Source organism: Panthera onca, chromosome D2 (genome assembly GCF_046562875.1).
Source record: "Panthera onca isolate mPanOnc1 chromosome D2, mPanOnc1 haplotype 2, whole genome shotgun sequence".
Classification (NCBI taxonomy): domain Eukaryota; kingdom Metazoa; phylum Chordata; class Mammalia; order Carnivora; family Felidae; genus Panthera; species Panthera onca.
In genome coordinates, this window is record NC_138349.1 from 54,135,272 (window position 1) to 54,158,869 (window position 23,598).

Sequence of the window (23,598 nt, forward strand, 5' to 3'; positions counted from 1 at the left end):
GGATGACAGAAGTTATTTCTTTCCTAAAGGCAGTTATTAAAAACTGGAGATGACCCCTACTTCAAATGTGAAGACAGCAACACAAGACTTGAAAGAACATGAAAAATCAAAGAAACATGACAACACTAAAGGATCACAATAATCTTCCAGTAACCAAGTCTCCTAAGGCCAAGATGACCATGTAGAAGGACCCTAAGCTCATCCCATCCCACGTTTACAGCTAGGGATCACTCACAGCTGAGTAAATAAGCTGAGAATAATCGGAAGATGGGCAGCACAAACTCCATAACTAAAAGTAGAGAAGCTCCATCTGAGAGGTTAGGAAGGGCAGAAATGGTGGTCAGGACCTGCCCCCAGGAGGGAGGGAGCTGCTGGCACAGAATGGAGAAAGCACCAGAGAGCCCATATGGGAAAGACAAATCCCCATAACAGCTGTCCTTGAAAATCAGAGGGGCTGAATTCTATGAGTTTGTATGTAACCAGTGGGACTTGGGGCCTGGAGCTTTAAAAGTCAGCTGGTTCAGCACTGGGCAAGCCAGGAGGATGAGTGATAGCTGAGTCCTCACCCATAAGAGACAACAGCCCATGGGGAGGCAACACTTTGCATAAGGTCTGGGGTAAATGGGGAAAAGATCTGTTTATATGAATTTTGGAGTGTGTTGGGGGACTTCTGGACCAAAGGATCTGGCAGGAGCCATCTTCCTCCCCCCCAGTCCCCAGTGTAAACACAGAGCCACCTGCAGGAGGCAGTGCTGCACAGACACTTGCTACCTAACCTGGTAGCAGGGAACCTGCCCACAAGTTCTCCAAGCCTGCTGGCCTCTGCCCTGGGCTAAATGCAAATTTTGTTAATGCCACTGTGTGCCATGCCCTCAGCCATTGCACTTTGGGGGATCCAGCCAAGAACTAGTGACTCATCACCAATTATGCTAACACTGCCAGCCTGTTCTGGTGCCTTCCTGTGGTCATGTCCCCTGAGACCCGGGCTGTCTGGGTTTCAGTAACACCAGAGATCAAGCACAGACAACAACAGGCGAAGAGTCAGTGCAGATGTCTGTACTGAAAGGAAAAGCGACTCAGACAAAATAGTAGGACTCAAGCAACACATGTAGGAGACTCCCCTGAAGTGGCAAGTTTCTGATAAACAGGGACACTGCAGTGAAGGGCACTACAGGACCTCTTCTTCATAAAGCCACTACTCTCAAGAGCAGAAGATGTAGCTGACTTTTCCTAACACATGGAAACAGACACAGCAAGGTAGACAAGGGAGAGGAATAATATGTCCCAAATGAAAGAACAGGACAAAATCACAGCAGGAGATCTAAGAGAACAGAAATAAGTCATATACCTGATGAAGAATTTAATTTTTTTAATGTTTATTTTTGAGAGACTGAGAGACAGAGAGACACAGAGAGAGGAGACAGAGCACAAGCGGGGATGGGGCAGAGAAAGAGGGAGACAGAATCTGAAGCAGGCTCCAGGCTTTGTGCTGACAGCTCATAAAGACACTCAGTGGACTTCAGAAAAGGGTAGAAGACATCAGTGAGACCCTTGACAAAGAGACAACATATCAGAGATGAAGAACTCAATAAGTGAAATTAAAAATACAACAGATGCAATCAATAGTAAGCTATGGGAAGCAGAGGAATGTATCAGTGACCTAGAGGATAGAGTAATGAAAATCAATCAAGCTGAACAGGTGAGAGATGTATAAATACTGCTTAATGAGAATAGATTTAGAGAACTCAGTGATACCATCAAAAGCAATAACATTCCTATTATAGGGATCCCAGGAGAGGAGAGAGAAAGGGGGCAGAAAATTCACTTGAAGAAATAATAGCTAAAAACTCCCCAAATCTGGGGAGGAAAACAGATCCAGATTCAAGAGGCACAGAGATTCCCTAGCAAAAGTCAACCCAAGGAGGTCCAACTAAGACACACAGTAATTAGAATGGGAAAAAATAGTGATAAAGAATTTAAAGGTTGCAAGAGAAAAGAAGACAGGTACATACCAAGGAAACCCCATAAGGCTATAAGCTGGTTTTTCAGCAGCAACTTTGCAGGCCAGAAGGGAGTGGCAGGATATATTCCAAGTGCTATACGGAAGAGATCTGCAGCCAAGAATATTCAATTCAGCAAGGCTGTCATTCAGAATAGAAGGAGAAATAAAGTTTCCAGATAAACAAGGGTAGAAAGAATTCATTACCACTAAAGCAGCCCGCTAAGAAATGTTAAGGGAGACTGAGTGGAAAACAAAAGCCGTAAGTCAGATTAAGAAAAATAGGAAGCACAAAAGCAAAAAAAGAAAAAAAAAATAAGTTTATCTGTAAAATCAGGCAAGAGAAGACAAAAGGATGTAAAATATGATACCAAATATCCGAAATATGGAGGGGAGAGGAGTAAAGAATGAGTTCAAGATTAAGGACCATCAGCTTAATATATATTGCTACACGCATAAGATGTTACATATCAACTGAATGGTAGCCATAAATCAAAACAGTAATAGATACACAAAAAATAAAGAGCAAGGAATCTAAGTTTATCACTAAAGAAAACCAGCAAACCATGAAAGAGAGAAAGAGAAGAAAGGATAAGAGGCCGACTACAAAAACAACCACAAAACAAGTAACAAAATAGCAATAAATATGCATCTATCAATAATGTAAATGGACTAAATGCTCCAATCAAAAGAAAGGGTAACAGAGTGGATTAAAAAAACAAGACCCTAGGCGCCTGGGTGGTTCAGTTGGTTGAGCGTCTGACTTCGGCTCAGGTCAAGATCTCAGGGTTTGTGAGTTTGAGCCCCACATCAGGCTCACTGCTGTCGGTGCAGAGCCCACTTCGGATCCTCCGTCCTCCTCTCTCTCTGCCCCTCCCCAACTTGCTCTCTCTCAAAAATAAATAGAACATTTAAAAAAATAAAAAAAATAAGACCCATCTATAGGCTGCCTACAAGAGACTCATTTCAGACCTAAAGACACATGCAGATTGAAATGAGGGGATGGAGAAACATTAATCACGCAAACGGATGTCAGAAGAAAGCTGGAATAGCAATATTCTGTTGGACGAAATAGAATTTAGAACAAAGTCTGCAGGAAGAAACAAAGAAGCACTATACATAATAATAAAGGGGGCTGCTGGAGCTACCGAGCAAGGTGGTGGCAGAACTGGAAACAGCATGTACACATTCCTCCCCCAGACTGGTTCTCCATTCCCAGCCTGGGTGCAGGATCCCTGCCTGCATGTATGGTGGGTGGAGAAGCTGAAGCCAGTGAGTAGCACATGAGAACCAGGGCATCTTCCCTCTGGAGGGACTCCTACCTAGTGCTGCACAATGGTCCAGAGGAGCTCTCCCACTTGCACCTATGGATAGGACAGCAGCCATCCTGGGATGAACAGGGGGCCTGTGCTGTGCTGGTCGTGCACCTCAACACCCTGCCTGGCGAGAGGCTGGTGCAGCACCGAGAGGTGCAAGGCAGTGAGTTTGACCTCTTCATGAGCTACTTCTCATGTGGCCTCAAGTACCAGGAAGGTGGAGTAGAGTCAGCATTTCACAAGACCTCCCCAGGGGCCACTCTAGCTGCCACCAAGAAACTCTACCAGATCAAGAGGAAGAAGAACATCCATGCCACTGAAAGGGCACTGAGCTGAGACAGCTTCAACACTGGGGACTGCCCCATCCTGGACCTGGGCCAGAATATCTTTGCCTGGTGTGGTGGCAAGTTCGACATCCTGGAGCACTGCAAGGTGCGGTACCTGGACATGGCCATCTGGGACAGTGAGCGACAGGGCAAGGCCCAAGTGGAGATTGTCACTGATGGGGAAGAGCCCGTAGAGATGATCCAGGTCCTGGGCCCCATGCCTCATCTGAAGGAGGGCAATCCCGAGGAAGACCTCATGGCTGACCAGACAAATGCCAAGGCTGTGGCTCTGTATAAGGTCTCTGTTGCCACTGAACATCAACCTGACTAAGGTGACTGACTCCAGTCCCTTTGCCCTCAAGTTGCTGCTATCTGATGACTGCTTTGTGCTGGACAGTGATGCTTTGTGGCAAGCTCTACATCTGGAAGGGGTAAAAACCGAACAAGAATGAGTGGCATGTAGGCTCCACGTGGCTAAGGGCTTCATCTCCTGCATATGGTATGCCCCAAACACTCAGGTGGAGATTTTTCCCCAGAGTCATGAGAGCCCCATCTTCAAGCAATTATTCAAGGACTGAAAATGAGGATGGGCCTCTCCCTGCCCCCTGCCTACTTTCTCCTTCTCCAACTGCCTGATTAGTGCTGAGGTGCCCCCATGAAGTTTCAATAAATGAGACTAGTGCTTTCCTGGAAACAAAAATAAAGGAGACGATGCAACAAGGAGATATACAACAATTGTAAATATTTATGCGTCCAACATGGGAGCATCCAAATATATAATGCAGTTAATAACAACATAAGGGAACTAATCAATAGTAATACAATAATAGTAGAGGACCTTAAAACTCCACTTACATCAATGGACAGATCATCCAAACAGAAAATCAAAAAGCAAACAGTGGCTTTGAATGACACACTGGACCAGATGGATTTAACAGATATATTCAGAACATTCCCTCCTAAAAACAGCAGAATACACATTCTTTTCAAGTACACATGGAATGTTCTCCAGAATAGATCACATATTAGGCCACAAAACGTGCCTCAACAAATTTAGCCGGGAATGAGGGTGGGCGTCTCCCCTCCCTCTGCCCACTTTCTCCTTCTCCAGCTGCCTCAGTGCTGGGGTGCCCCATGGATGTTCCCATTTTCATTGTGACTGGGCCCCACAAATCATGCACCAGGCCCTGATCCCCACTTCACCAGTGACAGCCTGTCCATTTCTGAGTCCTTTCACCTTTGTGTCTCAGTTTTCTCACCTCTCAAACAGGAACGATATCCACCTTACTTCACAGAATTGATGTAAAACACACATACACTGGTTTGGAATATATAGATGCTTTAAGATACTGGTGGCATTGTTGTTCATAGGATTTTTTTTTTAAGTAGGCTCCATGCCCCTTACGGGACTTGAACTCACAATCCTGAAATCAAGACCTGAGCTGAGATCAAGTCAGATGCTTAACCGACTGAGCCACCCAGGTGCCCCCATGATGAAATATTTTTTAACCATTGCCCTTTCTGGAGTCGGAGTCTCTAGACAAAAAGATTTCTTATCCAAAATGAAGAAATGTAATTCATTATCTTCTATGGGGCTTGCCAGACTTTTGAGAGAGAACCTATATGACTCATTTGGTCCATAAAGATATCATTTATAGAGACTAGTGATCTCATGGAATTTATTTCTTCATGTGGCTAAAAGCAAAGTATGAACTGAAAGTGATGCCAAAACTCTGGACTTAGTCAACAGTCTTAAAGCCTAAACTTTCAAATTCTGTTTCTGATAAACCTTTAGTTAGTTTCTAAGCAGCTTGAGTAAAAACAACACAAGGAGAGTGGAGTTCCCTCAGCACCATCTCTGGGCAATCTGTAGAGATCAGACACTGTTGAGTGCAAATGAAAACACTGCTGTAAGCAGAGAGGCAAAAATGTCCCAGCACCAGTGTGGCTGCACTTAGGAACTCTGCCGGGTTGGAGGACAGAGTCCGAGAGCCAAGAAGAGACTAAGGCAGAAGCCGGGGTCCCAAATCTGAAAGCCCACTTCACACACACTTAGAACACACGGATAGTATCCTGACCATTGGTCTGGGTGCCATTGTTAACCCACTGACACTGGGGGTTTCCTGAGCTCTCAATACATCCTCCTAAATCTCCCTAGAGACCATGCACAGATGACTGGCTTAGGGGTGGTGCTGGGATCTTGGGACAAGAGCTTGTGTCAAGAGGCTAGCCCTAAAGGCCCAAATTTGTAACTGATCAATAGGTTAACGAGTTGGTTGGGGGCAGAATTCCAATTGCTCCACCGCTCGTGCCTCCTACAAGTTGGCCAACATCTCCCTCCTCCAGGGCTGTGGAATCCACTTTGAAGTGTTCTCTCTGACTGGCCATCCCTCAGACGGGCCCTCCCACTGCCTAACCTTTACCCTTTCTAATTGCCCTGATCTCATCCCAACCTCCATTGCTATGTTTAAAGTCCACCTCTGGGGAACACACAGATTGAGTGTTCCAGATAACCCCCTTCCCAGTCCTGCTTGACATCTGGCCAGCAGGCTGCATACCTGGATTTCCTGGGACACTGGCTGGGGTTTGAGGAAAGACCTCAGCACCCAGCTGGCTTCAGGATGAAGCTGGCCACTGGCTTCTTGATTTTGTGGCTCAGCCTGTGGGGTGGCCCAGCTCGGAGTGACCCCAGCCCTGATGCAGAGGAGTCCTATTCAGACTGGGGCCTTCGGCACATCAGGGGCAGTTTTGAATCTGTCAACAGCTACTTCGATTCCTTTCTGGAGCTGCTGGGAGGGAAAAATGGAGTCTGTCAGTACAGATGCCGATACGGTGAGTGCATGCGCGGTTTCTCTTCCTGGTGGGCCTGTGAACAGTGGGAGCAGGGTCTCAGTCTGTCACACACTTTTCCCTGCCATTCACCTCCTAAGTCGGTTTGCCAGATTCAGCAAATAAAAATACGGGATTCCCAGTGAAACGTGCGTTTCAAATAAACAACCAATAATTTGTTAATATATTTGAAATATTTGGGACACACTTACACTGACAAATTATCGGTTGTTTATCTGAAATGCACATTTCACTGAGTTTCCTGGATTTTTGCTAACAAACTTACTCCAGGGAAACGGCTTCATTTTAGTGAGCTTGTTGTGAGGCCATTACTTAGAAACAAGAAGTATGGGTGGGGGTCGGGGAGAAAATGAGGAGGTCTTTGTGAGGAGTTCCTAGGGATGAAAACTTGAGCTGAACATTCAGAGAAAATTCTACTGGGAGGTGAAACAGCTTCCTCAGTCACTCTGTGCTAAGCTTGGAGATGGATTCTTCTTTCCTCCTAATGTAGTTCACACCTCCCTGCCAGCTCTGTCAGTCCCTGATGGGCATCAGTGTGTCCGACCCTCCTAAGAGAGCTTACGGAGTATGACTGCCTCAGTCAGCAATGGCAGGCCTTCAGGGGTTAGGAAGGGCTTGCTGTCAGCTGTCTCTGCCCACCAAGGACCAGGCCCTGAGCAGGTCTCAGACTGTCCCTCAGGCCTGGCGTCAGATGTACCGTTGTGAACGGGTAGGGCACTACCCTGCCTGAGTTGTAAAGAGGGTACGTGGGAGCCAGGGTGCACTTCCAGCTGCCAGGAATTGTCCCTGGTGTCAGTTCTTCCTTCTCCACGCTAGGAGTCAATTTAAGGGCAGCAGGAAGCGGGGGCCCTGGACCTTGCTGCTGGGAGGCAGGAGTAACTTCAAAAGGGGAGGAGAGTGGTTTTCGAAAGCATGCATGGTTTCATATAGCATTAGTTTTATGGTTTACGTTATCAAATATTTCATCATGGGATTGGAGATGGAAATGGTGAGTCAGTCTAGCCTAGCAGGAAAACATTTAAGAAATATTTTCTCCAAACACTTTTGAGAAAGAGAGAAAGAGAGAGAGACAAAAAAGCTGCATAATTGCGGGACTCACCCAATCAGTCTCACTCACTCCCTTTTTACCTGTGAGCAGGGGACATCACTTCCTTACAAACCATGAGTGACTCAATGGGTAATCCTTGAGGCAGAACCAAAAATCTTGCAGCATAAAAGTTTGAACCATATACAGTTATGGCGAACAAAAGAGTCGCATCTTCTATGTGATGATCCCTTAGGGCAAAAAGCCATCTGCGCTGGGCCTACCTGGGCTCCTGGCCCCATCTTCGGCCAACATGGGTTGGACAAAGGCAGAGGTGACTTGTCACTGGACTGTGCTCCCCTAGTTTGCATCAATGGTGCAGGGAGGGGGTTAACTCACTTCAGGTATTTCTTCAACACAGGTGCTATTTTCCTTCCTAGAGGCGATAGGAGACTTGGGTCTGTGGTTTAGCAAATAGATAACCACGGGGATTGTTTAGGAAAACAAGAGTCAAACCTTCTTCTTTCTTCTCTGGCAAAACAGCATTAAAAGATTTCGGCAAATTTTGGTTGCAAGCTTCTACCTGGGCAGGGGCAGCAGCTACTAGTGGGGGATGGGACAGTCAACAGAGACATTGCTGGAAGGCAAATAACTCCACTCACTCTGAAAACAGAACCTGTGCAAGGAGGGGCCTGAAAAACATACAAAATAGGGGGTTAAGCCTTATTACCTTTGGAACTTAGTGGAGCCAAGAACCTGGAGGCCATGGCCAAACAGCACAAAATATCTTCTCAGGTTGATTATGAATCAAGCAATCTTTGGAACAGAAAATACCTAATAATTAACTGGGTCTCTCTGTCCTTTTTCAGTTTGCTTTGTGGTACACTTCTTGTGCACCACGCCTCTATCCCCAAAGCAGTGGTTGTCAAACTCCTCTGCTTTGAAGTCTCTAGTGGGCTTAAAAAGACTGCTATCTTTCCCCACCCCCCACCACATTTCTGATTGGGTAGGTAGGTAGGTCAGGGGTGGAGCCACAGAATTTGCATTTTTAAAAGTTCCCAGGTGATCCTGGTGCAGGACCACATTTCCAGGGGAAAAAAAAATCAATTTTAAAGGTTACAATCTTTTGTCAGAGGAAATAATTTAGCAACAATTAGTCTACCAAAAAAATTTTTTTTCTATTTGATAAGTACTTAACCACTACTTAAAACCATAGTTCTCTATCTTGGCCCTGTACTTACCAGCACCTGGGGGTCTTTAAAAACTCCTGTGCCCAATCAGAATCTCCATGGGCTGGACCCAGATGTCAGTATTTAAAAAAAATTTTTTTTATAAGTGTTTTTTAAATGTTTATTTATTATGAGAGAGAGAGCGAGCACAAGCAGGGGAGGGCCAGAGAGAGAGGGAGAGAAAGAATCCCCAGCAGGCTCCGCACTGGCAGCGCAGAGCCTGATGCTAGGCTGGAGCTCAGGAACTGTGAGATCATGACCTGAGCAGAAGTCAGACGCTTAACTGACTGAGCCACCCAGACATGCCCAGATTATCACTATTCTTAATGTTTCCCAGGTGATTACCAAGTGTATGGAGCACTATTTTAATAGGTCTTTCATGGAGAACTTCAGCCTGTAGGTTGTTCTGACAGATGAAGGTGTGTTTGTGGCCTGGTAGCCTACAACATTGTGTCAGCATTGGTTTCCCCACTTCTTAGATCTACAGCAGCTTGTTTTCATGTCAACACATAAAATCTGTACTTGTTAAGGATCAGACTGTAAATACAATGAGATTCAGCAGGTATTAATAGCAGATGCAGCACAGCTGCTATAAGGGGTATGCACTAATGTGATCAAGATTTCCTCTCCCCGCTGCCAGAGATTCTGATTCAATAGGTCTGTGGTAGGACCCGGGAACTGCACGGGAGGCCCTTGAACTAACCAGGCTTTGAGAAATACTAGTAATGGAAAAATCATGGGTTTGAAGTGGGGGTGTGTGTGTGTGAATTCCATTGCTGGTGACCTTGGGCAAGTTATCTAACTCTCTCAACCTTTGTTGACTCATGTTTTTTTTTTTAATTAAAAAAAATTTTTTTAAGTGTATTTACTTTTGAAAGAGAGAGACAGCATGAGCTGCAGAGCGGCAGAGAGAGAGGGAGACACAGAATCTGAAGCAGGCTCTAGGCTCTGACCTGTCAGCACAGAGCCTGATGCAGGGCTTGAATCCACGAACTGTGAGATTATGACCTGAGCTTCCTGACCTGAGCCAAAGTTGACCCTCAACTGACTGAGCCACCCAGGTGCTCTTGTTGACTCGTGTTTATAAATGTTAGTAACACCTACCTTGCAAGGTTGTTATAAGAATTAAGAATTAGTGCTAGGTATGGAGCACGGCAGGTACCGAACAAGTTTTATAAATGTTATGAGAAATATGGCCTGGTAAACAGGTTAAATACGCATTCAGATTCTTCCAGTTCTCTTTCAACATAAACACACACACACACACAAATCCCACAGGCTGGACAATACCTTCTCAGCTTCTGGAAGAAATCATCAAATGATAATTTAAGTGCTCTGTGCTTTTATGAAGGAGGAGGGTCTCTGCAGCAGAGTTTGTGTGTCTTGTAAATTATGATTGAAAGTACTGGTCCAAGGACACCTGGGTGGCTCAGCTGGTTAAGGGCTCAGGTCATGATTTTGGCTCAGGTCATGATCTCACAGTTCGTTGACACGGAGCCCTGCGTTGGGCTCTCTGCTGGCAGTGTAGAGCCTGCTTGGCATTCTCTCTCTCTCCCTCGCTCTCTGCCCCTCCCCCACTCACGTGTGCATGCGCATTCTCTCTCTCTCTCTTTCTCTCTCACAAAATAAATAGAACTTAAAAAAAAAAGATACTGGTCCACACTCATACTTTGATAAAAAGACCTCATGATAGAGGTGCCTGGATGGCTCAGTCAGTTAAGCATCTGACTTTGGCTTAGGTCATGATCTCACAGCTCGTGAGTTCCAGCCCTGTGTCAGGCTCTGTGCTGACAGCTCAGAGCCTGGAGCCTGCTTTGGATTCTGTGTCTCCCTCTCTCTCTCTCTCTGCCCCTCCCCCCATCGTGCTCTATCTCATTCTCTCTCTCTGTCAAAAATAAATAAACATTAAAAAAAAGACCTCATGATGAATTTCTTCTTGGGTTTAGTTCTAGGAAAAAAAGTATCTCTAAATATCTTTTAATCTGTTTAAAATCTTAGAGCAAAATTTTATGAACCTGTGAGTTCGTATCTTTTTCCAGGGAAAGGATTCACATCCTTAATCAGATTCTTAAGGGGATCTATAGCTTGAAAAAAGGAAACAGCTACTGGTTTAGACGCAAAGATTGTTCTTGTGCTAGGGTGACCAACTGTCCGGTCTGCTGGTGGCTGAGGGGAGAGGCGGGGTTGGGGTGGGGATTCCTGGGACATGGACTTTCAGTACTAACACAGAGACAGTCCCAGGCAAACCAGGACAAGCTGGTCATCCTCCCTCCTGCAGTAACTTAATCTGTTTTAGTAACTGAAATAGAGTTTATTGCTTCAGTAAAATTGTCAGAGTTCTGCTTTGTTCCCTTGGTGTGTTACTCATGCTGTATTTGAGTGTTTCTGGAAGGACATACATTTCAAATAAAGTAGTCTGATTCCTTAGTAGATCTCTAGCAGAGCAAAGCTCCTGCAGGAGCCAGCTGGGTGGGGAGAAGGGACACACCCTCCCGGGAAGATGTAACCCTTGATCTGGGTAATAAAGCACAGAAGTTTTTATTGTTCTTTTCAGTGACAAAACTGAGAGGGAAGAAAGGTTGGGTCCAGGAGGCAGTGTGCATGCTTGTGGTAGAACTTGGGTTTTGTGTCTAACCCTCCTCTTAAATCTCCCTCATTTGTCTTTTGTGTCTGACGTGTTTTATGGTGTCTCAGTTTGTTCGGAAGGTTTTAATTTTCATAAGATCAAGTCTGTCAGTCTTTTCCTTTATGGCTTCTGAATTGTTTGCCTTGCTTAGAAAGCCACACTCACATCATGATTATAACAACCTTTTGCTAATTTTTTTCTGTGAAAGCAGCCATGTCTAATATGTAATAAATGAGTGTTTCTGTGTTCTAATTAAACTTTTTTACAGACACTAAAATTTGAACTTCATATAATTTTCACGTCACAAAATAATATCCTTCTTTTGACTCCCTCCCACCAATTACTTAAAAATATAAAAACAATTGTCAGCTGGAAGGTTATATAAAAACAGGCAATGGGTTGGTCTTGGGTCATCGTTTGCCAACCCCTGAATTAGAGGATCAAGTTGTCAGCCTCCCAATTCTATAAATAGCCAAAATCAGAAAATAAAATTAGTCTGTGGGCGTAGTCCATTATTGATGCCCAGACTCAAAACATCAAACTGTAAAGACTCATTGCTAAGCTCAACTCAAAACTACTCAAGCTATAATTTGAGGATATAGTAAATTATTTCTGCCCAGATTCAAACCATGGCCTTTTTTCTTAGAACTTTTCCTTCAAGCTTCATTCCTAAATAGAATTCCTGCAGCTATCAGAAACTATTAAATAAATACAAAAATTAAAAATAACCAGCAGGACAGGTGGCTAGTGTCTGTAGTTGGCGTTCCATTAGCTTTCAAACTGGGATATCAGAATTTTATCTTCTATGAGTTATCAAGTACAAAAAAGGTAGAGGGAAACCCAGGAAACTGCGCAGTCTTCTGCAAAAGCTCTTTATCAACAAAATTATTAAAGGTGTAAGTTTCATCATAAAAATTATGCATTAGTTTCTTCATTAAAAATGTTCCTCCTGACTTCTATAAAGCTAGTATGTGTAGAACATTTGTAAAGGAACAATCCAAAGAAAAAATAAAATCACCATAATATTACCTACAAGAGACAATTCACATTTAATCTATGGCATAGTATGATTATTTTCATATGTGTATTTTGATTAATAACATTACTTAATACATTTTACCCATTCCCCAACTCCCAGTAATTCTGGCACACACACACACACACACACACACACACACACACACACAGAGTAGGTTAGTAGGGTATCATTGGTAGGGTACATTTCTCAAGAACTTTGAAAAGTAATGCAGGGATTACTGGTGGGCTGGCAGACTCCATCAACAAGCACAGTACTTCTCCATTATAAATAAAAAATGTTAGGTGAAAATAAAACATTAGAAAAGATACGCCCTCAAGCTAGAATGGAATACATGGAAACATAAGTTCCATTGAAGCGGAACACTAATACTAAAGTAATGAGCAGGAGCTGAGCTAAAACCCTTGGGGTTTTTAAGATCACATGTAGACTCTAGGGGCTGAGGAATGGGTTTTAATACTCATACAAAGAGAGAAAGAGTAACTTTCACTTGTAAGAATTGGGAATCTGTAACTGAACAGTCTGTATAAAGCTTAAAGCCCGAGGAGCTGCCCAGTCTGTTTAAAATGGGTTAGAAAATATCTAGCCAATATTTCAAGAAAGTAGCAGGGATGATTTCCATCCACCTGGGGCTGAGACTTAAAGGGGGAATAAAGAACATCCACCAAAAAATCACTACTCCAAACATATTCTATTCACACATGTGGCATTTGAACTTAAACAGTTGGCCTGATGTGAGTTTCCCAAGCTGAGAAATTAACATAAATACTAGTGTCTCAAGGATCTTAAGGCTCCTAGAGCCACAGCAAAGGTAATTGAGGAACCAATATGTAGTACATGACCCAGGGCACAGAAATTCCTTCAGGAAAAAAAAAAAAAAGCCCTTCTGAAGATAAGGTCTTACTGAAAAATTATACACTATGTGAAAAAATAATCAATCAGGAGGGAGAGACAGCAGACATTAAAAAAAATGACTTGTATCCCAAAGACTGGAGATTATAAAAGAATATTTGAAATCATTAAAGAAAGAAAACAAGGACTAGAAAACATAATAAAAAGACAGAACTCGGTGAAAATGAATACATAGATTTAAAAGAAGAATCAAATTGGATTCCAAGAAGTGAAAATTATAGTTCTTGAGAGAGAAAAAAAAAAAACAGCAGATGGGTTAAATAGCAGATTAGTGAACCTAGAGAGAATTAGTGAAATGGAAAATAGATTTGATGAGCTCGACAAAATTCAGCACAGAGAGAAAAAAGATGGAAAATGTAAAAGAGAGGTTAAGATATACGAAGGACAGAATTAAGAAGATTCATCATTCAGTAGTAAGAACCCCAGGAGAAGAAAGTAGGGAGTATGAAGAAAAGAAAATATTCAGACGGTGGCTGTGAATTATCCGAGGTGAAAGAAACCAGGTCTTCAGATTTTTCCAATCAAGATAAGGATATACAATCCACATCTAGATACAGTGTAGTGAAACTGTGAGGATGTGGAGAAATTGGAGCCCTTGTGCAATTGTAACCCTTGTGTTGGGAGGGCAAAATGCTACAGCTGCTGTGGAACACAGTTTGACAATTTCTCAAGAAGTTCAACATTGAACTACCATATGACCCAGCAATTCCACCACGTAGGTATATGTACCCCAAAGAATTGAAAACAGATATTCAAACAAATATTTTTGCACACAAGTGTTCATAGCAGCACTCTTCACAATAGCCAACAGATGAAAACAACCAAAATGTCCATCAGTGGATGGATGAATAAACAAATTGTGGTATATTCAGAGAATGGTATATTATTCAGCCATCAAGTGAAACGAAGTACTGATACATGCTACAACACAGATGAACCATGCAAACATTATGTTAAGTGAAAGAAGGCATATATATTGTATGGTTATATAGTGTATGGTTCCATTTATTCAAATATCCAGAATAGGCAAATCTCTAGAGACAGAAAGCAGATTAGTGAGGGGCGCCTGGCTGGCTCAGTTGGAGGAGCATGCAACTCTTGATCTTGGCGTTGTGAGTTTGAGCCCTATGTGGGGTATAGAGATTACTTAAAAAAAATCTTTAAAAAAAGTAGATTAGTGCTTACCAAGGATTGGGAAAAGGGGAGAATAGGAAATGACTATTTAATGAACATTTGGTCTCCTTTGGAGGGTGATGAAATGTTTTTGGAAGTAGACAGAGACAATGGTTACACAACACTATGAACGTACTGAACACCACTGAACTGTGCACTTTAAGATGGAAATGTGAATTTCACCTAAAAAAAAGAAAATAGACTTCATCAAAATTAAAAACTTTGGCTATTCAAAAATACCATCAAGAAAGTGAAAAGACAAGGGGCTCCTGGGTGACTCAGTCAGTTAAGCGTCCGACTTCAGCTCAGGTCACGATCTCAGGGTCCGTGAGTTCGAGCCCCGCGTTGGGCTCTGGGCTGATGGCTCAGAGCCTGGAGCCTGCTTCCGATTCTGTGTCTCCCTCTCTCTCTGCCCCTCCCCCATTCACGCTCTGTCTCTCTCTGTCCCAAAAATAAATAAAAAAAAAAAAAAAAAAAAAGAAAGTGAAAAGACAAACCACAAAATGGGACAAAATATCTGCAAAGAAGATATATATGTGAGTGGCCAATAAGTACAGGAAAAGATGATCAACATAATTAGTTATTAGGAAAGTGCAAATCAAAATGACCATTAAATACCACTTCACACTCATTATAATGGCTGTAATAAAAAAGACAGATTATAACAAGTAGAGGAGAGGATGTGGAGAAATTAGTACCTTTATACATTGCTGTAGGGAATGTAAAATTGTGTCACCACTTTGGAAAATAGTCTATTAGTTCCTGAAAATGTTAAACAGAGTTAGCATATGACCCAGAAGTTTCATTCCTATGGGGGAAATGAAAACATATTGTCCACACAAAAATGTTTGTGGCAGCATTTTTCATATTAGCCAAAAAGTGGAAAAAATCTAAATGTTTATCATATTTACTTGGCAATAAAAAAGAATGAAATTCTGACACACGTTACAACATAGATGAACCTTGAAAACATTATGCTAAGAAGCCAGAAACAAAAGGCCACATATTGTATGATTTCATTTATGTGAAATGTCCAGGATAAGCTAATTTACAGAGATAGAAAGTTGATTAGTGATTGCCTAGGGCTAATAGATAATCCCATCTTGGAAGCAACATACCTCCACTTCTGCCATGTTTTCTAGGTCGCATAGACCAAGCCTGGGACAATATACAAGGGCATGAATACCAAGAGACTGGGATCGCTGGGTGCCATCTTGAATGATGATCTCATACACTCATTTTACCACAGAAACAAATACCAAACAGACTGTGGCAGAGACTGCTTATTGTATCCTAATGTCTTCCCCTTTGTCCGTAGTAATAAACCCCTCCCTACAATTTTAAGCTGGGCTCATGGTGCCTACACTGAATAAAAACTTCAATTCCTAGCCCATTTTTGCCAGTAGATATTGCTGTTTGATTAAGATCTGGCCAAAGGGAAGTAAGAGGAAGTGATGTCTAATTTTGGAATGTGTTTATTAAAGAGAGGAGCTATGACCCTTCTAACTCCTTCTTTTATCCTGCTGTTTGTAATGTGGATGTGTTGGCTGAAGCTCCATCTTGAACCATGAGGGGCAGGGTTGCATTCCAGGGCTGGTAGAGCAGAAAGTTAGAAGCAGTGTGGGTTCCAGAGAAGTGTAGATTTACCATATGAGCGCTATAATCTTTAATTCTGGGTTATGATATATTCTATCTTGTTTAAGCATCAGAATAATACAATATGTTGGAGACAGAATAAATATATGGTGAAAATGAATACTCTATTGAAGGACATAAAGGAAGATCCAACTAAATAGAAAACTGTACTATACCCATGTTTGGGAAGACAGAATATTATAAGAAATTCAGTTATCTCCAGGTTAATCTATAAAGTCAATGTACTTTCAATCAAAATCCTACACTATCACTTGTAGAATTTACTAAAATGACTCTAAAATTCATTGCAAAACTATAGGTCCAAGAGTAGTCAAAACAATTTTTAAGAGTAATAAGGAGTGGCACCTGGGTGGCTCAGTTGGTTGAGCATCCGACTTAGGCTCAGGTCATGATCTCACGGCTCATGAGTGGGAGCCTTGCGCCGGACTCTGTACTGACAGCTCAGAGCCTGGAACCTACTTCAGATTCTGTCTCCATCTCTCTCTGCCCCTCCCCCACTCAACATTGTCTCTCTCTCTCTCAAATATAAATAAACATTTTTTAAAAAGTTAAAAAAAGAATAATAAGGAGGGAGGTCCTTAAATCATAGACTTAATATCTAAAAATTAAAACAGAAAGGGGGGTGCATAGGGAGCTTCAACTGTACTTGTAACAATTAAACAGAAAAAATATGTATAGTAAGTTTGGCTAAGTTAACATTTATTATGTTTGTGTAGTGGGCTCATGGATGTTTGTTTCTCTGATTTTCCTTCATAATACCAAATAATTAAAAATAAAATACCTTGTAGGAGAAGGTAAAAGAAAAGAAAGAAAAAATAAATGCTATATGCCTCACTCTGAGAATTAATTCTTAGCTTATTTCCTCAGTCTTATGCTCTGTCTTGCGTCTCCTAAAAAGGGGCAAAGGGTTGTGATAGAAGAACATGGGCTTTGGAGACATAAAACAGGAAATCTGGATTTATATCCTACTTCCCCCACTTAATACATGACTTAGGCAAGTCACACGCCCCCTTAGTCCCATTTTCCTTATCTGGATAACAGGATGAAAATGCTCACTGCCAAATTGTCCTGCAGGGCTCTCTCTCTCTCCTTTTTAAATTAATTGTTATTTTTTTTATTTGGGAGAGAGAGAGAGAGAGAGAGAGAGAGAAGCAGAGAGAATCTCAAGTAGGCTCCATGCTCAGCGCAGAACCTCAGGCAGGGCTCAATCTCAAGGCACCGTGAGATCATGACCTAAGCCGAAATCAAGAGTCAGGATGCTTAACTTACTTAGCCACCCACCCAGGTGCCTTCAGGGTTCTCTTTCCCAATGATGACTACCATCGTTAACATTGACAACATTTCTTTCTCAATAATTGAAAGATTATAACATAACTCAAAAGTCATGTAGGAGAAACCAAGAAATTCAAAGCCTGCCAGATGGTTTCTGCTTAGTTCTATGATACAAAGTCTCACATACTGCATGGTAATGATTTCTATGCTCTTTGATCAATAATGCTTTGCCTATATTTATGGAATCCTGCAAAATTTCCTTCAAGATATTCTGAAAAAAGTTTTGTGGTACTGTTATAATTCTTATTTGTTAAATGTGTGATCAGGTAGTGTTCTGCTTTTTCTGTGCATGGCGTGTGGTCTTACAACGGATGGAGTAAGACACCTTGAGTTTTGGTTCCATTTTTCCATGGACCTTACCTTCAAAGTCATGCACTTAAGAAACATTAGAGGGGCTCCTGGGTGGCGCAGTCGGTTAAGCGTCCGACTTCAGCCAGGTCACGATCTCGCGGTCCGTGAGTTCGAGCCCTGCGTCGGGCTCTGGGCTGATGGCTCGGAGCCTGGAGCCTGTTTCCGATTCTGTGTCTCCCTCTCTCTCTGCCCCTCCCCCGTTCATGCTCTGTCTCTCTCTGTCCCAAAAATAAATAAAAAACGTTGAAAAAAAAATTAAAAAAAAAAAAAAAAAGAAACATTAGAATTGTTAGTAAATAAATGCTCATAAAATTCTTTAAGATTAGGAGAGAAACGCCAACCTGGCATGAAGATTATTATCCTTTTATGACATTATCGTCGTCATCACCATCATTGCCACCAAATTTGGATGTGAATATCTGGTGAGAAATGATGACTTAAAAAAAATTTTTTTTTGATGTTTATTGAGAGAGAGAGAGAGAGTGCAAGCAAGCTAGTGGGGGAGGGTCAGAGAGACGGAGACACAGAATCTGAAACAGGCTCCAGGCTCCAAGCTGTCAGCACAGAGCCGACCCGGGGCTCCAACTCACAGACTGTGAGATCATGACCTGAGCCAAAGTCAGATGCTTAACCAACTGAGCCACCCAGGCTCCCCAGAAATGATGACTTTTAAAGGAAAAATTGAATATGCTTTAAAATAATTTTTATTTGATGAATGTTCCCAAATGTTTAATTTCTAAATATTTCTTCCTGCTTCTTTCCTCTCTTTCTCCTGCTAGGAAAGGCACCAATGCCCAGACCCGGCTACAAGCCTCAGGAGCCCAACGGCTGCAGCTCCTATTTCCTGGGTCTTAAGGTACCAGAAAGTGTATGTACCGCCACAATTATTTTCTTAGTTGATTGGTTTTAACTAAGACAAGTCCGAGAGTTCTCACTGATGGGAGTGATCATTTATGGAATATAGTTTTAATGTTTATTTATTTTTTAGAGAGAGTAGGAGACAGAGTGCAAGCAGGGGAAGGGCAGAGAGAGAGGGAGACACAGAATCCGAAGCAGGCTCCAGGCTCCAAGCTGTCAGCACAGAGCCCGATGTGGGGCTCAAACTCACGAACTGTGAGATCATGACCAGAGCCAAAGTCAGATGCTTAACCGACTGAGCCACCCAGACATCCCTAATTAAGTATTTTAAATTGGATTCAGAGTAAGGGAGATAATTTTCAAAGAAAGTATCCAATATCCTCTTATCAAGGATACTTGTCCCTCAGATAAGACCTCGTGTAGTGAACTTTAAAATCACCACTGCAGGGGCGCCTGGGTGGCGCAGTCGGTTAAGCGTCCGACTTCAGCCAGGTCACGATCTCGCGGTCTGTGAGTTCGAGCCCCGCGTCAGGCTCTGGGCTGATGGCTCGGAGCCTGGAGCCTGTTTCCGATTCTGTGTCTCCCTCTCTCTCTGCCCCTCCCCCGTTCATGCTCTGTCTCTCTCTGTCCCAAAAATAAATAAAAAACGTTGAAAAAAAAAAAAAAATTAAAATCACCACTGCAAATACCAGCCAAATATTAGGGGATCGAACATAACTTCATATGAAATCTGACAAGTGTGACTTTTTTAAATTAATGAGACTTTCCTATGATGTCCTGAAGCCATTGGCACTGAACAGTGAGAGCTGGTTGCTATATTGTCAGGACTTTTGCAAGTGGTTGACCTCATGCCTGGTAGCACCAAACCAGCTCTGTTTAGAGTTTTAAGATCATAGTAATCTGCACACACACACCCCCACACAAGCATGCCCCATCCCCACACACACATCTAGCCTCCGGCTAAACACTTCTCATCACACCAATGGCCATTTCTCAAGCTACTGGCCTCCCCTGAAAACAAGTAATAAACTGATTTCTTTCAAGACCTCTTGGGGGCCCTTTTATCTTTTTTACTTCAGAAAAGATGTGTTACATAAAATGTAGATAGAGGGATTTCCCATCTAAGCCATGATTTTGAATTGTGTCTTAATCAGGCTAAACATCACTTTTCTGCTGATTCAAAAGATTTTACTTTGTAATAGTTTTATAAGCAGCATAACGTTTACTCTTTTAATGCAAAAGCTGCCCACTAATGTGGCATAATTTGGCAAATTGAGAAAAGGTCCCCTTTCCTCTTCCATTTGTCAGAAATTTATCTTAATATCACTCTTGGAAATTAATATTTTTCTTAGAAAAGGAAATTTGACTGCCATTGGCTAGACATTTTTCTTAATAAATATACAAATCTATGATATCTTGTGGGACAGTGACCCCTTTGATATGACACTCTTGTGCACTGTACAACCTGCACAGCCGTATTCCCAACCTCGCCCACAACCGTCAATATGTGTATGGACACAGAAGAAAGACAATCTTTCCAAAAATATATTTATATTAGAGAAGCCCCTTTTTTGGCTAATATACTTTACTTGATTCCAAGTAGGAGCTATAGAAGTGGCATTAAAACCTCAATAAAGATGTAAAAGTGGGCTTGGGAGTTAAGATGGTGGAAGGTAGGGAGACCCTAGGCTGGGTTTCAAAACCCATCCTTTGAACACAGCTAGATAAACATCAAATCATTTTGAATATCCAAGAAATCGATCTGAGGACTGAAAGAGAAAAATGCACTAGTGGGATGCATAGGTGGCTCAGTCGACTGAGCATCCAACCCTCGATTTTGGCTCAGGCCATGATCCCAGGGTCGTGGGATTGAGCCCCTCATTGGGGTCTGCACTGAACATGAAGCTTGCTTAAGATTCTCTTTCTTGGGGCACCTGGGTGGCTCAGTCAGTTAAGCATCCAACTCTTGATTTTGGCTCAGGTCATGATTTCACAGTTCGTGAGATCAAGCTCTGCATCAGGCTCTGTGTAGACAGTGTGGAGCTTGCTTGGAAATCTCTCTCCCTCTCTCTCTGCCCTTCCCCCAGTAGCGCTCTTTCTCTCTAAATAAATAAATAAATAAATATGAAAAAAAATTTAAAAAGATTCTCTCTCTCTCTCTCCACCCCCCCCCCCCCACTTGGACCCTCTCTCCAGCTTGTGCTCTCCTCTCTTTCTTAAAAAAAAAAAAAAAAAAAAAGCGCAACTGAAGGTGAAAAAGCTGCCACAACATGGAAGGTAGAAGCTACAGAAAGTTGATTTCAGAAAGAGAAGAGCTGTGAGTGCTGTGATGGGGAGGGAGTCCTGATCATGGAGAGAGGAGTGAGAGGAAAACAAAGAGAGAGAGAAAAAAAAATGAAAGTGCGTGTGGGGAATTGCACAAGAAAAACCCTTCCCCAAAACCATTGACTGGAAAAATGAGAGGGGCTGAACACAGCAAGTTTTTATACACAGTGGTGCACAAAGTCTAAAGTTTTGGAGGTCAGCACCATTGCCAGGGTCATGTCTGGCAGGCTTAATGAGGCTCTGGTGGGGAAGGAGAGTGGAGACCCAGAAGTGGACAGCATGGCCTAAGGATCCCCTAGGTCACACCCCAACTAAGAGTGCATTTGGGAGAGGGAACACAGCCTCTCCAAGGGGAAAAGACCCAGCCAGCACCATTGAGCTGCCCTGTTCACTAACATAGGAAGGGAGATGCTGGCTGGGGACAGTGAGCCTTGGTGCTGGCTTTCTGCCATGCTTTACCATAAACTCCAAACCTCTGTGTAGTCACTCAGCTGATATCTGGGACAAGCCAGCACTGGCCACAGTGCAGTGAGACTCTCTTCCAGAGGATCAGTGCAGCTCCGTGCACTATGCAGATCTCTAAAATTTAGAATTTTGAAACCCAGCCACACGCCTGAGATAAAACACAGGAGTGTCGTGCCACCCAGCAGTTGGACAGCTCAGATGCAGACAGGGTGAAGGTTGGGATCTGGCCAAAGCTGGGGACACAAGAGAGGTGATTGCTCTTCTGTGAGGACTTCCTGAAGAGTGGTGGGCACAAGCTCCTCATTTCAGGGATGAGAGAGCTGGTGACACCATTTTCACCCTGCCCATCAGCACTGACGGACTTCACTGAACAAAACAGTGCCACCAAGAGGATGGCAGAGCTACTTACACCAAGCCCTGCCCTCCTGTGCCCTGCAGATGCATCTCCACTAGAGCAAGTCCACTTGAGAATCAGTCCAGCAGGCCCCAACCCCAGAAGACCAGCACAAATCCCTCACATGCACCAAGTCTACCAATCATAGAATGTTACAAAACTTTAGCTCTAGGGGAAATAGGATCTAGCTTCCTTTTTTACCCACCCTTATGATACTGAAAAAACTATTTTATGATTTTATTTTATTTCTTAATTTATTACATATATATGTTCTGGGTTTTTAAAGTTTTTATTTATTTATTTTGAGAGAAAGTGAGTGAACAGGGAAAGGGCAGAGAGAGAGAGAGAGAGGGAGAGAGAGAGAATCCTAAGCAGACTCTGCACCATCAGCACAGAGACCAAAGTAAGGCTCAAACCCATGAACCATGAGATCATGACCAGAGCCAAAACCAAGTCAGTCAGTTAACCACCTGAACCATCCAGGCTCCCCACGAATATATGGTTTTTTTGGATCTAGCTTCTTTTAACAAGCAGATTTTGTGTTCCCCCACCTTAGGATACAGAAAAAGCGATTTTATTATTTATTTAATTTTAAAATGTTATTATATCTATATATCTATCTATTTTGGATCTGGCTCCTTTTAACAAGAAACACACAGGATCCAGCTTCCTTTTTTGTTTTTTGGGGTTTTTTTTTTGGACCTTGACAATATGACAAGATGAACGAATTCATCCCAAAAGAAAGAACAGGAAGAAGTAACAGGCAGGGATTTTATCAATGCAGATATAAGTAAGATGTCTGAATTATAATTTAAACCAACAATTATAAGGATAGTAGCTGGGCTTCAAAAAAGCATAGAAGACACTAGAGAATCCCTTACTGCAGAGATAAAGGAACCAAAAATTAGTCAGGCCAAAATTAAAAATGTTATAACCAAGATACAAACACAAATAGATGCTATGACAATGGGGATGGATGAAATAGAGGAACAAATCAGTGATATAGAAGATAAAATTATGAAAATAAGCTGAAAATAAGAGTGAAAGAAAGGCATTGGATCACAAATGTGGACTTAGGGAACTCAGCAACAAAGCATAATAACATTAGTATCATAAGAGTTCCAGAAGATGAAGAGAAAGAAAAAGGGCCAGAAAGTTTGTTTGAGCAAATAACCAAGACATATCATAGTGAAATTCACAAAACACACAGACAAGACAAGAATCCTGGAAGCAGCAAGGGAAAAAAGTCCTTAACTTACAAGGAAAGGCAGATCAAGTTCATTCTAGCAGATTTGTCTATAGAAACTTGGCAGGCCAGAAGGGAATGGCATGATATATTCAACATGCTGAATAGGAAAAATATGCAGCCAAGAATACTTTATCCAGCAAGCCTGTCATTCAGAATAGAAGAAGAAATAAAGAGTTTCCCTGACAAAAACTAAAGAAGCTCATGACCACTAAATCAGCCCTGCAAGAAATATTACAGGGGTCTCTTTGAGTGGGGAAAAAAAGGACCAAAAGCAACAAAGACTAGACATCACCAAGAAACACCAGCTTTACAGGCAACACAAAGGCACTAAATTCATATCTATCAATAATCACGCTGAATGTAAATGGACTGAATGCTCTGATCAAAAGGCATAAGGTATAAGAATGGATTAAAAAAAAAACCTGTCTATATGCTGCCTATAGGAGACTCATTTTAGACCTAAATACACCTGCAAAT

General features: G+C 42.4%; 1 protein-coding gene and 1 pseudogene across 3 annotated transcripts in view; both read left to right on the plus strand.

Moving 5' to 3' along the window:
* Positions 1–3,142: 3,142 nt before the first annotated feature.
* Positions 3,143–4,219, plus strand: LOC132684599 (macrophage-capping protein pseudogene; annotated as a pseudogene).
* Positions 4,220–6,107: 1,888 nt separating this feature from the next.
* The window catches only part of PLA2G12B (phospholipase A2 group XIIB), a 30,660-nt gene continuing 13,169 nt past the window's right edge, over positions 6,108–23,598 (plus strand). For 2 of the 3 annotated variants that reach the window (XM_078434363.2, XM_078434364.2), the window contains exons 1-2: positions 6,110–6,473; positions 18,610–18,698. In XM_078434363.2, coding sequence (XP_078290489.1) covers positions 6,263–6,473; positions 18,610–18,698 — 300 coding nt within the window. In that variant the 5' untranslated portion in view covers positions 6,110–6,262. Of the gene's footprint in view, positions 6,474–18,609; positions 18,699–23,598 lie in introns of all 3 variants that reach the window. The other variant, XM_078434365.2, reaches the window with a different exon arrangement.